The sequence below is a fragment of the Canis lupus genome, chromosome 28 (genome assembly GCF_011100685.1).
Source record: "Canis lupus familiaris isolate Mischka breed German Shepherd chromosome 28, alternate assembly UU_Cfam_GSD_1.0, whole genome shotgun sequence".
Taxonomy (NCBI): Eukaryota; Metazoa; Chordata; class Mammalia; order Carnivora; family Canidae; genus Canis; species Canis lupus.
The window spans coordinates 18859316-18872857 of NC_049249.1; the positions used below are offsets into that span (position 1 = coordinate 18859316).

Below are 13542 nucleotides of genomic sequence, written 5' to 3' on the forward strand. Positions count from 1 at the left end.
TGTAAAGCCACAAAAATTGATCAAGAAAATGATCCATTTACCGTAAGATAGGAACAGAAAGACATCTACCTATGTAGAGAGGTAGTTGGAGAGAAGAGATGGGAAGAACTAGAAAATCCGTATAATCTTTTTTTTTTTTTTTTAATCTCCCATTCTGCAAATTTGCATAGTTTTCAGTGACTTTTTTCTGCAAGACTTGCTGAGGTGGGGTGGCTTTCTGAGCAGAAATCTGCATGTCCTCTAAATTCTACCTCCTGCCCCGCCAGCCAAAGGCAACACTGGCTGCACCACATGTCTCCTTAGTTTGCAAACTAGCAGAGCACAGTAAATCCTATCCCCAAGGACTTTCCAAATGTCAGGCTACAACAGATTACCCAGCCTCCCAGTGAGAAAGGCCGGCCCACTCCTGGAAACATTAGAGCTGGCACATCATCTCCATTTGTTTCTGATAACCTTTGCAAACCCATATTAAAAAACAAAACCAAAACTAAAAAACCCTCTGATTTGGAACGAAGTCACTTTTCTGACCTGGAGAGTACAGAGAGAGCATGCCATCAAGTCAGGCATTGGGGGTGAATTGCAGCAAAAGGGAGGGGGTATTGGTGAGAGAGGCAGAGGGCAGGCTTGACAAAGGGAACCAAGAACTGCTGCTTAGAACCCACTAAATAGAAACACACATGTTATTTTGTGATGGTGGAAAAGCAAGCTTTACTAGTTGACAGATCACAGCATATTTTGCTGGAAAGAACCTTTGAGAAACAAGATGTGTGTTCCTCACATGCCAGGGGAGAAAACCTAAGCTCAGAGAAATGGAGTGAGTTGGCTGGGAGTCCAGGCCAGCATCTGTACCTAACAACTCCCATTCAATTGAGTGTTTGTTTTTTTCTAAAAAGACCACCCAAACCCCTCTCCCCCCACACTGTGGCACCAAAAGTTGCCATGATCCTCTTCAGGTTTGAGGTCTGGGGGAATGTTGATCAATTATAGTCTTGTTCTGACTCCCTGTAAGTGTAAAACAGTGTCAAAGAGAAAGTACTTCTCCAATCTTTGCTTTCTCCATCTGAAAGACATGCTTGTCATGGTAGAGGTGTCAGGTGAGGCAAAGGAGTCCTGCTTTGATACAGTTAGTACAAAAGAGTTAATTCTTAGGCCCAAAGTTAGGCTTAGGAAGGGGTTCCATTATATGAAGTATGCTTATCCAAACACTTAACCTAAGATGAGGCTAACAAAATTAAAATCGGAACACAAAACTTTCCATTATAGATCATCTGCTACTAGGGTGAAAGTCAAACTGCCGAGCCACTCAACTAGGCTAATGAGGAAAAAAAAAAAAAACAAGAACAAAGAGCTTTATTTCTTTTAGAAGTCCTGGCTTCAGCAACCTCCGATCTTTGTGCTGTTTTCCTTCCCAGGGGTGAGCAAACCTAGCAGAGGGCCAGGGTAGAGAACTAGCCCTCAAGGGATATGATCATTTTTCCAGGTGAGGAAGAATCCAAAGGGTGACCAGGAGGGCAAGGTGTGGATGATCTATGGGAGAGCCTGAGAAACAGAGACCAAAAAGCTGCTGAATTTGAAATCAGTATTCACATACAGTTAGAGTGTGGAAGATGTTTCATACATATGCAAGATATGGAGCAAAATCACCGTAATTCTTCAGGAGAGCAGCTCTCAAACAAAAATCCCCCTTGTAGAATAAGTCAGGATAGGACAGGCTGCTATGCTAGGTAGGTGGCCATTCTCAGCCAATGTACTGGCGTTTATGTTGTTAGTTTTGCTACCAATAACCAATGTTGGTGATGTATTTCTGAGAGATTTGCTGACTGTTACTTAGTAAGGAAGATTATTTCTTAGAAAGAGACAACTCCAGAAAGTCCATACAGGTCAGCCCTGGAGGTGAGGGTAGCCATGGTGTCAGCAGGAAGGGAGCCTATGAAATGTGCCCCTGAACCTATGTAGCTGTATAGCAAGTTGCTCATGCTCCTCTAGGACAATCTGCAAAGTGGAGGGGACAAGGCTGTTGGAGACAAGTACTGTCACTGACAACAACCTTAGTGATCAAGAGACAGGCAAACCTGAATCTAAAGCCTGGCTTTGTAGGCTGCAATTTCCTTTTTTTTTTTTTTTTTTTTTTTCAATTTCAAATATATTATTCAAGCCCTCTGATGCCCACTGTTCTGTGTAAATGAGGGTTTCTAATAGTGCCTTCTTCATCAGGTTATTTTGAAAAGTGAAATCATACAGGTAAAGAGCTTGCTTAGCTTAAGGCCCAGCACATAGTAATTGCTTAATAAACATTAGCTGAAAAGACGCAGGAGGAACCATGCAGGTTGGGAATCTTGTGAGGATTTGCTTAAACCTAAAGAAGGGAGGATGTGTTTCTTCAAAGCACCTTTGTCATGAATGTGTGGGAGAGAAAGACCAAGAATCACTAATACTGCCGGAATTGTCGGTAATGAACAATTGCTCAGGGACTCCCTAAATAGTCTTGTCCTCCCACTGGACCACCGTAGCTTAAGAAAAAAAGATTCTAGTTGGTATGTTCTATACTCAGTTCAGTGTGCAAGATGCAGGTAAGAGGCATGGAATATGGCCCAGCCTTAATGCTCTTGGTCTAGAATTTAGAATTAATTTGGAAAGGCCATTCATAGAAGGAGCTACTTTCATTTTAGAAGGCCAGCACCCTATCCATTAGGTCACTGGGGCTTCACACAGCTACTTTTATTTTAAAGCAAAGCATTTCTGTAGCAACTAAAACAAGTCCTAAGCCTGTTTGGGGACATTCACACACCTGCCACAAGAGGCATTTGTGGCACACAGTTGTACTACACAGAACTTAGAAGCTGTCACAATCTCCCCATATTTAGTACATCTTTACATTCCTTGATGGGACAAACACTTCAACACTTCTTGGAATTACTTCTAAATGCAGCTCTTTCCCTCTCTCAACATCACCTTCCCTCTAACACCAAACATAACATATAAAAAAAAAAACAACAACAGGAAATACTTTACAAAAAGGAGCAAAAGTCTTTAGAAGTGTTATAAACAGTGAGATGTATCATGAAAAGAGAAGAATAACTAGATGGGTAGAAATTCCATCACTTGCGCTAATTCTCATTGTATTAGATTGAGCCATATGTGAAAATTGTTTTCAAATGGTTTTGATTAAGAAAAAAAAAGGCAAATTCACATGCAATCAGAGAGCTCAGCAAGCTGCTCTGGCCCAGCCCCCAGACCCAGGTATGCAGTCTCGGAGGCCCCTGGAAAAGGCACAGTACGTACAGCGTGCATAATTTCAAGCAACACAAATTCTAGGATTATTCAAGTTCCACTCCCTGACTTGCTTTGTACTTTCTCCCCTGCTTGGCTCTCTTCTTCTCCTTCCCCATCTCCTTAGAGATAACTGGTGAGCTGCTTCTAGACATGAAACTTTGGGTTATACTTTAAAAGGATGCAATATTTTAAATATGTCATAAACCAACAACAGTAATAACATACAAGTTACATGTAAGTACAGGACGGCGCTGTCAGAGCCCAGACTGTTGTCCACCTGCACGGTCACTCGGAAAATGCCCACGTTGTGATAGACGTGTTTGATCCCGTCTTCCATGGAGCTGAGGTTGACATAAGACACTGCGATGCCATCACCAAAGTCCACTTGGATGAGTGTCCTCTGGACGTCACCCTGAAAAACAGCCCACCATCAGAGAAGGGGAGTTGGTGCTGGCTGCCTCCCTCCAGAGGCTGGGGCTTGTTCTGCTCCCTGGCTCAGGGCTAATGGCAGACTCTGGCTCCCTCCGACAGCTGGGAGCATCTGTCTGCCTCTGATAGAATCTCTGTGACAGTCCCTGGCAGACAGGAGCTCACCAAGATGGATGTTCTCCAAACGTGAAGGGCACCGACATCCGAAAGTTTCAAGGTTTGGAAAACTAAGTGTTTGATAATCAGCTCCAATTTGATATTCAATTTCCCTGAGGCATCTGTTTATACTGTTATCATTCACATGAATAAAAGGTGTCCACACACAGCTTTAGAGATTAAGCTTCCCTTACATGGTCATAGACCCCTTCCCATATATTCAGGACCCCTGAATCCCATTCTTATTTCTGGTCCCTAACTATGTTAGAGGAAATATAAAAGACACCTTGCCTCATACCTGATATGACATTGGACTCAACCCTATCATTATTTAAGACAATGATGGTTAATTATTTTATACTTCGGTATTTTGTGCAATCAAAATGTTATCATTTTATTCTTCATGGAATCTTAGTGGGGAGAGAAAAATAGGCAATGCTTGCCCATTTTATAGGTAGAGAAACTGAAGTATGGAAAGATTTATTTATTATTTATTTATTTATTTATTTAGTATGTTAAGATTTAATTATCAAAGTTAATACAGCAGGTTAGCAGCAGACCTAGATGTGAATCCATCTCTCTGGACATGCATTTCATTCATTATAGATGGATAAAGCACAGATGGCTCCTCCAGGCTTGAATCCCAGGGTGCCATTAACATGCAGGCTTCATGCAGACTCCTTGGGTCTCAGTTACCTCATCTATGAAATGGGCATAGATGTCTTAACTCAAAGGTTTGTTATACAACATGTGAGTTAATTAGTCATCTGTAAAAATCTGGATCAAAAAAATGACTGTCAAAACCATGCAACTCTAAAAGGCGTGCCATACTCCTTTTACAGCAGGACTGGAATCATACAATTCTAAATTGCCTCCCATGGGAGGCAAGGAGAAGAAGGATAAAAGTCAGCTTTCCAAAATCCCACACCTGTAAAAAAAACACTTTTGGAATAACTTTTGGAGATTGTTGAAAAAGTGATTGTTGAAAAACACTTTTGGAGATTCCTAAAGAAACCAGCTTCCTTCTCATGCAGCCCATCCTTTATCAAGTTCCTCTTGTTTTGTTAGCTTTTCCCATTTTTAGGAGGAAAAAGCCCTAAAAACATACATATATACACACATACAAAAAAAAAAAACCCTTTGAAGTAAAAAAAAGTATTTTCGATTAAGTAAGGTTCATATGGTATCATATTTTTTGAAAAGGCCAAGTTTAAAATGCTGACATTTAAAAGATTAATTCACAGGGAAAGGAAAAGCAGTTCAAATTCTATGAATCTCTGTGACCTACTCTTCTGATCTATGCCCAGCCAAGCATTGTGTGTGTGTGTGGGGGGGGGGGGGCGGGGAGGGGGGTGTACTCAGGGGCCAACTCTCTGGGAGGACATGTCGGGTGGGACAAAGAAACTCCATTCAGAACTACAAGAGCAATGATCCACAGCCCAGACAGTGTGTAATTATTTGAATTCCCTTCACCAATAAACATAAATGTCAACCATTCTTTCTGACTTGTCCTTCATTTGCACAAATCAGACTGGTCAATTTCTCAGTGCCATTTCTGGTCAGTTCTCCCCTGTTTTCTAGATTGTCCACAGAGCTGCTGCCAGCCAAACCCAGGTACAGGCACAGAGGAAGAAACCACCTTAAAATCTACTTGCATTTTTTGGGACGAGTATCTGAGCAAAATACAGGAATAACTACCTGGGTTAACCATGGAATAAAACAAGCAATATAATTTCTGAGAGGGGGGACGGGTAGTGAACAGGGAAGGAGAAAAAGGGAGAGAGGGAGAGGGAGAAAGGGAGGCAGTGAGGGAGGGAGGGAGGATAGGGAGGAGAGAGGAGGAGGGAGAGGAAGAAAGAGAGGGAGGAGGAAGGGGAAAGAGGGAGGGAAGGAGGCAGGGAGGGGCAAAGAGAGAGATACTGAGAAACAGAGAGCAGACATGACATAAGGGTCACCATGGGCAAGAGCACAGAGGGGAGGCTCACAGGTCAGCCCCCACAAGTGACAGCAGCTACCCACACACCTGGGAAAAGTCTGGCTGGGGCTGCCCTCAAGTCTCCCTGCCTGGCTTTTTCTGTCTGGTATTCACCAGTCTGCTTTGGTGGGCCTGGACTTCGATCTCTTTCCACTACCTAAAAGTCCTCCCAAGCTCTGTCTGGATGTCCACTGTGTGTCATGCTATTCTCTCTGGCCTGACAGTATTCCTCATTATCCATCCTGACAAGGTTCCCCGTGTATGTAGCAGGTGAGAGAGGGGAGTCACAATGTTGGGACTGCTCTAGCAGTAGAGCTGCCTTCAGAGGAGTCATGCTTTTAGAGTCGGTCAGGTATTAGGAAGCTCTGTTGATGTGAATACAGGCCCCTGGGCTTGCTTCTCTGCACAGGAGACAAAAGCATCAAGGGGCCAAGGCAGAGGATTTCATCCCTGCTGTTGCAGCTTTGCCCACTCAAGTGAAACAAACTAGATGTCATGCTTTTGCCTTCAGAGGCTCTCAGGTGCTTCACAAGCCTAACACGGCTGTCAATGCATCTTTTTTGGGCTCATCAGTCATCAGCCTCTGACTTCCTTGGGCTGTAATTATCATCTGAAACAGGGATGGCAACTCCTTTCAGAGAATAGGAAGGAGATCAAAGGCAAGAGAGCCTAAGTCCTAGATCACCATGGATTTCTGGTCATTCATTCATTCATCCAACCAACCAACCAACCAACCAACCAATCAGCCAACTGGCAGATATTTATTGAGTGTCTATCTTATGTCAGGCATGACATGGGAAAATGATGGCAAGTAAATTATAACAAACCAAGCAAAACAGATATGGTCTGGGCTTTCATGAGCTTCTAGACTACTAAGTGAGACAGATGAAATAATCACAGATAAATAAAATGTTTTTACAGGGGAGGATATGAAAGAAAGTACACGGTATTGTAAGTTGCACAGTAGGGAAAGGCAGAGAGCTAAAAACATGATTTGATTGAGAACTTCAAGGAAAGATTCCCAGAAGTTATATCTGAGCTGAGATGATCTTAAGGAAAGAAATAACTTAATCAAACAAAGGACACAAGTGAGTGAGATGAACGTAAGGAGTTCAGGCAATGGTGACAGAGGGAACCAGAAGGACCTATGGCAGAAGGGGGATAGTACAGTCATAGGAAGCTGAAGATAAAGACACTGTGGGAACAGGTTATGAAATCAGACTGAAGGGGAGAAAATGACATTTTAGAAATCGTGGCTGAGTTTCTGATTTTCATTTTCTTCCTAAGAGCAGTAGGAAGCCATTAAAGTGTTTTAAGCAGAGATTTAGCAGAAGATGGCATGATGATGTTTTTAATTCAAAAAGATCACTCTGGTTACAATATGGAGGGTGAATTGGAAGGAGGCCCAAGTATTCTGGGAAGCTAATTAGGGGTAGTTCAGGGTAGATGATGGTAGATTGAAATATGAGTTGCAACAGGAAATTATACGTACCTTCCTGTCAAAATTAACTCCCATAGTTTATTGGTTTTGAAACCAATGAATCTCAGATTTTGATATCATTACCTCTTATAGAAATTAAAAGAAAACGTACTGGTGCCCAGCTACCACCCAAGACGCCCCCTTTCCTCAGGGCCTCTGGGGAAGATCTTGGGTTGGTCCTGCTGTGGTCTGAGAAGGTCCACAGCAGATGCTGGGTTGCACCACAGGTTTTGTCCCTTGGGATCAGATTGTAGAATATTAGGTTTTCTCATCATTTAATCTATCTGAAGATGAGGACCACTCAACACAGGCTGATGTGACCACATTCCATTTTGATGTGGGGGCAACACTTCTGTAGGATGTTTTAGGATGCTAAGTGTGAAGGGGGCATTAATGAAAGAAAGAATGAAAGAACTAAACTCGTTTTTAAGTGACTGGTGCATAACTACAAACAAAAGATCCACAATGCATGTAGTCAAGGTTCGTTAACTTCTGCAGGAAAACAAGTTGCTGACTAGTACCCGAGTAGTTTGTATAAACTCCTGGGTGCTGAGATGTGTCCTTACTAGGTGTATCCTCAGTACCTAACACGGTGCCTTCAGGTCACTCTTTCCCATTCAGTAGATTTTTTTTTTTTTTTATGATAGTCACACAGAGAGAGAGAGAGAGAGAGAGAGAGAGAGAGAGAGGCAGAGACACAGGCAGAGGGAGAAGCAGGCTCCATGCACCGGGAGCCCGACGTGGGACTCAATCCCGGGTCTCCAGGATCATGTCCTGGGCCAAAGGCAGGCGCCAAACCGCTGCACCACCCAGGGATCCCTCCCATTCAGTAGATTTTGAATACGTATGTCTGCTTGTTCATCCAAGTGCTTTCTTATATATTATCTCAGTTGGCTGTTAGGACTCCAGGGAGAGAGCAAGAGCAGATGTGCTTTTGGTTGCTCCCCCAGGAGAACTGGGACAAAGGCAGGTTAAGCAGGATGCCAGCAGTCCCCTGAGGCATCCTGTGAGGCTGAAGGAAAAGTTTAAGATGATCTGTGGTTTAACTTTATCCATGCAGCTCGGTCCTTGGTGAGCTTCTTTAATTAAAAGTTACTTGTAATACCTTTCAGAGTTAAAGGTGAGAACAAAAGCAAGGCATCACTTTCTTTTCTTGTCAGACTCCATCCCTGGTTTTGACTCTTTCCGCCTCTCACAACAGCTTTGTTTAGAAGTGGAAAGATGGATTGGCATGAACGCCACACTGCATTCTGAGGTCTTCCCTCTAGTGAAGCATATTGTGTTCAAGCCATAAGGAAGACAGAGAATATGGGGAACAACAGGTATTCATAATTCAGTAGTCAGGAAAACGTGCTGTATAATTGAGAGTTACTTTAACTTAATAAATCACAAGTCATCATTCCCAAAATGGCACCTAGGCTGGCAAAAATCTAAACTGTCATATAAAATTTTTTAGACCTACTGCCCTTTTGTCACCTGCCCTGATATAGATATAGAACTGAGAATATTAGCTCAAAAGATGTGCCCAAGAAAAGCACAAAAGCCACATGAAATCCATATGGGGATTCTCCAAGGGAAGCACTGACTTCGGTAATAGAAAAACAAATATATCAAGTGGCCACTAAGGAGCCAAGATTAACCCGAGGAATGGAAGGTGTGTGAACCTATCAGTTCTTGCAATGTGGCTTGGGAGAAAAATGGGAAAACAAATGCTACAGTAACTCAACACTGGCAGCCTCATCCAAAAATGAGACTCCGAGACATTCCTGAAGGCATTATAGACTCACTGCAGATAGGAACGTCAGAGTCGGGGCCCAGCAAAGCTCAGGCTTGCCTCAGACTTCACTGGAATTCAGTCTTGAAAGTGATCTTAAAGTTCACGTAGCAAAAACTACATTGTAGAGAACTGACTTCATTAAAATCCATTTTTTTTTTGTCAAAAACAAAACCACAACAGATAACAATATATGTACTGTGTGTGTGTGTTTGTATGAGCATAAAAGTGCTGGCAAATGTAACCCAGTCTGTTAACACTGACTCCCCGGGGACGGGGGGAGAAGTGAAGTGAGGGGCAGTGAGAGACAGCATGTAGGATTAAAAGAGGGAGGGGGGAAATGAGGGGAACTAGAGAGTTCACCAATTTTAAAAGGAGGGGGTGGTGTTGGGTGGAATACGATATGATGCAAGGAACATTGCAAAACACATTCTATTTCTACCATTACTGTAAATATTTAAATATTAAGTATACGAGAAATAACCAGAAGTAACACAGATTGATAGCAGATTGATGAGGGAATACAACCAACTTTGGTTTTAGATTTTTCTTTTTAATGCTTTTTTGACCACGAAGTAAGATTAAAAAAAAAATGATTAAGCAGCATTGAATGACAGAAACAAAAATCAGATATTTCAGCCCTTTCTTTTTTCTTTTCTTTTTTTTTTTAAATTTATTTATTTATGATAGTCACAGAGAGAGAGAGAGAGAGAGGCAGAGACACAGGCAGAGGGAGAAGCAGGCTCCATGCACTGGGAGCCCGATGTGGGACTCGATCCCAGGTCTCCAGGATCGCGCCCTGGGCCAAAGGCAGGCGCCAAACCACTGCGCCACCCAGGGATCCCTCTTTTTTCTTTTTTTAAAGATTTTATTTATTTATTCATGAGAGACACAGAGAGAGAAGCAGAGACACAGGCAGAGGGAGAAGGAGGCTCCATGCAGGGAGCCCAATGTGGGACTCAATCCCAAACCCTGGGATCACACTCTGAGCCACAGGCAGAGGCTCAACTGCTGAGTCACCCAGGTGTGCCTCAGCACTTTCTATCTTAAGAGTAAAAATATTTAGCAGAGTGGGGAGCATGAAGTAAAAGTAACCCACCTATTCTTTGCATACCCTACTCCAGGTACATTTACTTAGTTTAGACTCAGGTTAGTGGAGTCTTGACAAGAAAGAGGAAAGGAGATCACTACAGTACAATGAGCTCTGGCTTTCAAAGAAGAGATTTCATCAGCTGGTAGAAATAAGTTCAGGGGGAGAAGTGCTATCCACCTTGTGCTTTTCAGTAAGACCGACCCTATGGCATATGACTTCTGATATAAAGTATGCAAGTAGGATTGTTCTAGAACATCCCCTGGTGGTCACTATGGGAAAAGATAGAGAACATTTCTTGAAAGTTTACTGTGGCAGAAATATTAACTGCTCTCTACATAGTATCTCATTTAATCTTAACCCTAAAAGATTGCTAAAATTTCCCCAGTCACAAGATTAGTTTGAACCAAGTTCTCCTTAACTCCAAGTTCAGCACTCCTATTTTATTGTCCTCATTCCCAGTGGGAGCTCTTAAAGAATGGATTCACTCATATGTGAAACCAGAAAACTTTTATAAGCTTCAGTAACCAAAACCCTTTAGAGGAATGCCAACATGGATTAAATTCTTCATTAAGTAGTGATAAAAGAGGAGCCCAGTGTAATATGCCAGGCTCTATAAAATTCTGTTAGCTGCAAAACTTGTTTGTAAAGACCCTGCCCCATGTGAATGCTCAACAGAGTGAGAGGACTATAACCAAGAATCAACTGCTGTAACTGTGTCAAGCCTGTTCTTTTACAATGGTAAACTGAGTGCTTCCAGCATAGACAACACCAGTCTATGACAAAAAGTAGCTGCAAATGCCCTATCTTCTGTTCCTAAGCAAGTCCTGGGTCTCTCTGGTATCCTTTTCAAGAGGTGCTACCATTGTTGAAAGCTAAGGCTGCCTCACTAGATAAGCTGGGAAAGTATTTCCTGAATATTTGGTTCAATTCATGCTCGATGGGCTTCTCTTCAGCTTCAAAACTGAGCTCTGGACAGAGTCCCAAGATACTTAGATATTGGCATAATTAAAATTAAAGAGTCAGTCTCTCTCCTTGTCTATTCAGAGACGGTTATCTATAGCATAGGTGCCTCTCTGAAGATGCCGACCCCCCTGCCAAAAAAAAAAGGCAAAAAATGGCAGCAGTGGGCTTGGATGCTCTGACTGGAAGGAAGAATATTCACAACAGTGAGGATGGCAGTGCATACATGGGGTTTTATTTTTTATTTATTTTTTAATTTTTTTATTGGAGTTCAATTTGCCAACATTTAGCATAAGACCCAGTGCTCATCCTGCCAAGTGCCCCCCTCAGTGTCCATCACCCAGTTACCCCAACCCCCCGCCCACTTCCCCTTCCACTACCCCTTGTTCATTTCCCAGAATTAGGCATACACAGGGTTTTAGATTTCACCAGAGAATTCATGTCTGACAAGGTCAGTGATGTCAGAAGACCAGACTATGGATCTACCAAACCACTTGCCTGGTTCTGTATTTTACTTTCTCTAGGATGAAATGCAGATGGCTCAGCCCTTCCTTGAGGACTCTGAGCCTTGAGACTTGCCTCATTAAATATCCAAATACTTCTGCATCTAATGCTCAGATCAAGAATTTCCAACTGAAGAATCATCACAAAATGGTTTAATCCTTCACTTGCAAATGAGCCACACCACCATGTGTTTGAATGAAGAGCGAATTTCCACATTCCTTTTTTATGTCTTCTGTACTAGGTGTCTGGCTTAGAATGGAACAGAACCCATAAGGCTGGAGGAACATTTGGCTTGTGAAGCAGATAAATAATTGTAAGCTGAGGTCTCTTTACTCTATCTAGACAGTGTGGTAGAGAGAGGTCAGAACTTTGACCCATTATGTTTTGAAAACACTTTTTAGGTAATAAAGGACATTACTATACTGTTACCACTACATAGTGACTTTATGAATTAGCTCAGCAGGATTTGGTAGGAAAACTATGGTGCCACCAAATAATAAAAACTATAAAGATGTTTTTGGATGTCTTTAAAAGTCACTGTAAAGGTAAAGCATTCAGGTGTGTAATAAGAATAAGATTATGCTTTTTAAAAAAAGAAAAGAAGGAAGATTGCTTTAGGAATAAACCTATGCAATAAGTTTTTCCTACTAGTAAGATATGTAATGGAAATATGTAAGGTCAATTAGAAGAAAGAAGAAAAAAGAGAAAGCCATGGAGAATTTATAAAGGGAATATAAGAAACACATAAAATGAGGAAAAAGGAAATTCAAAGTACTCAGAAGCCTACCATCCAGAGAGATCACCGTTAGATTGGTAAATACCACATTAACAGATGAGAAGCATATGAACATGCACACACACACAAACAACACTGTCATGTCATGCTTTCAAAATTTCTAAAGAGCTCTCAGAACTTTTATATCTAGCATCACTTGCTAGACTTAACCAAAGTCATAAGATCTTATCTATGAAATGGATATATGATTTCTTACCCTGGATGTTACTTCATCACTTTTCCAAATTATTAGGTTCTTGAGAGGTCTCAGTGACTTTACAGAGCTCTACAGAGGTACTGTACATGGCAGTGCCCTCCAGAAGTCAGGTAGTAAGCTGGGAGTTACGTGCCCTTTGAAATTCAATTTATATTTAAACCTCAATTTCTTTACTTATAAAGATAGGCAGAATGATCATGATCCTAATCATCAAATCTAGTGTAGGTGACCATCTGCTTTTATAATTCTACTATTCGTGTTATGGGTATTATTGAAGATACACTCATATTCCAGCATGGAATAAAGGCAGTTAAAATAATCTCAGCTCTCAGGTGAAGATGGAGAGCTCATTTAAATGCTGTTGGGTGGATGGCAGAAATTTTCTATCACCCATAAATGGTGGATCACACTAAGGATGAACTGATACGGCCCAGAGTCACAGGATAACAAAGGGCAAAGTGCAAAGCCAGAAATCTGAGGTAGTCACATACTTGGGCAAAAATTGTTTTGTTTGGGTGAAGTTCTCATTCTGGGGTGGTGGCCACCCCTCTGGATGGAAGGGGGGCACCAGTGCTTCATGGCTAACACAGACAGGCCGAGGGACTGCAAATCCATCTGAAAATAATTTCCTATATGAAGACGATGACCCCCAGTCCTTGGAATGTGCACTGAACTGAAACTCTCAGAAATAAGCCATGTATCGCTCCTTGCTTACCAAGGGAGGGAGAATGAAGTCCTTCGCAAACACAGATTCCCTAAAACTGTAAAGAAGAGCAAAATGCCAATGTTTGTGGACCAGAACTGAGGAAGGAAAAGCAGGGCCTTAGGAAGAGTTGCTCACCAAGCCAACCTGAACTTCAGCTGCTAGGCCTCTGGCTAAAGACAACCTATACTGCCCGCCTCATT

At 42.1% G+C, this 13542-nt stretch overlaps 1 protein-coding gene across 1 annotated transcript in view; it reads right to left on the minus strand.

Annotated features, from left to right (window-relative positions):
• The window catches only part of SORCS1 (sortilin related VPS10 domain containing receptor 1), a 499230-nt gene that overhangs the window by 48155 nt on the left and 437533 nt on the right, over positions 1-13542 (minus strand). Inside the window, 1 exon segment of the mRNA XM_038578743.1 lies at positions 3499-3685. Within this exon segment, the coding sequence (XP_038434671.1) occupies positions 3499-3685 (187 nt within the window).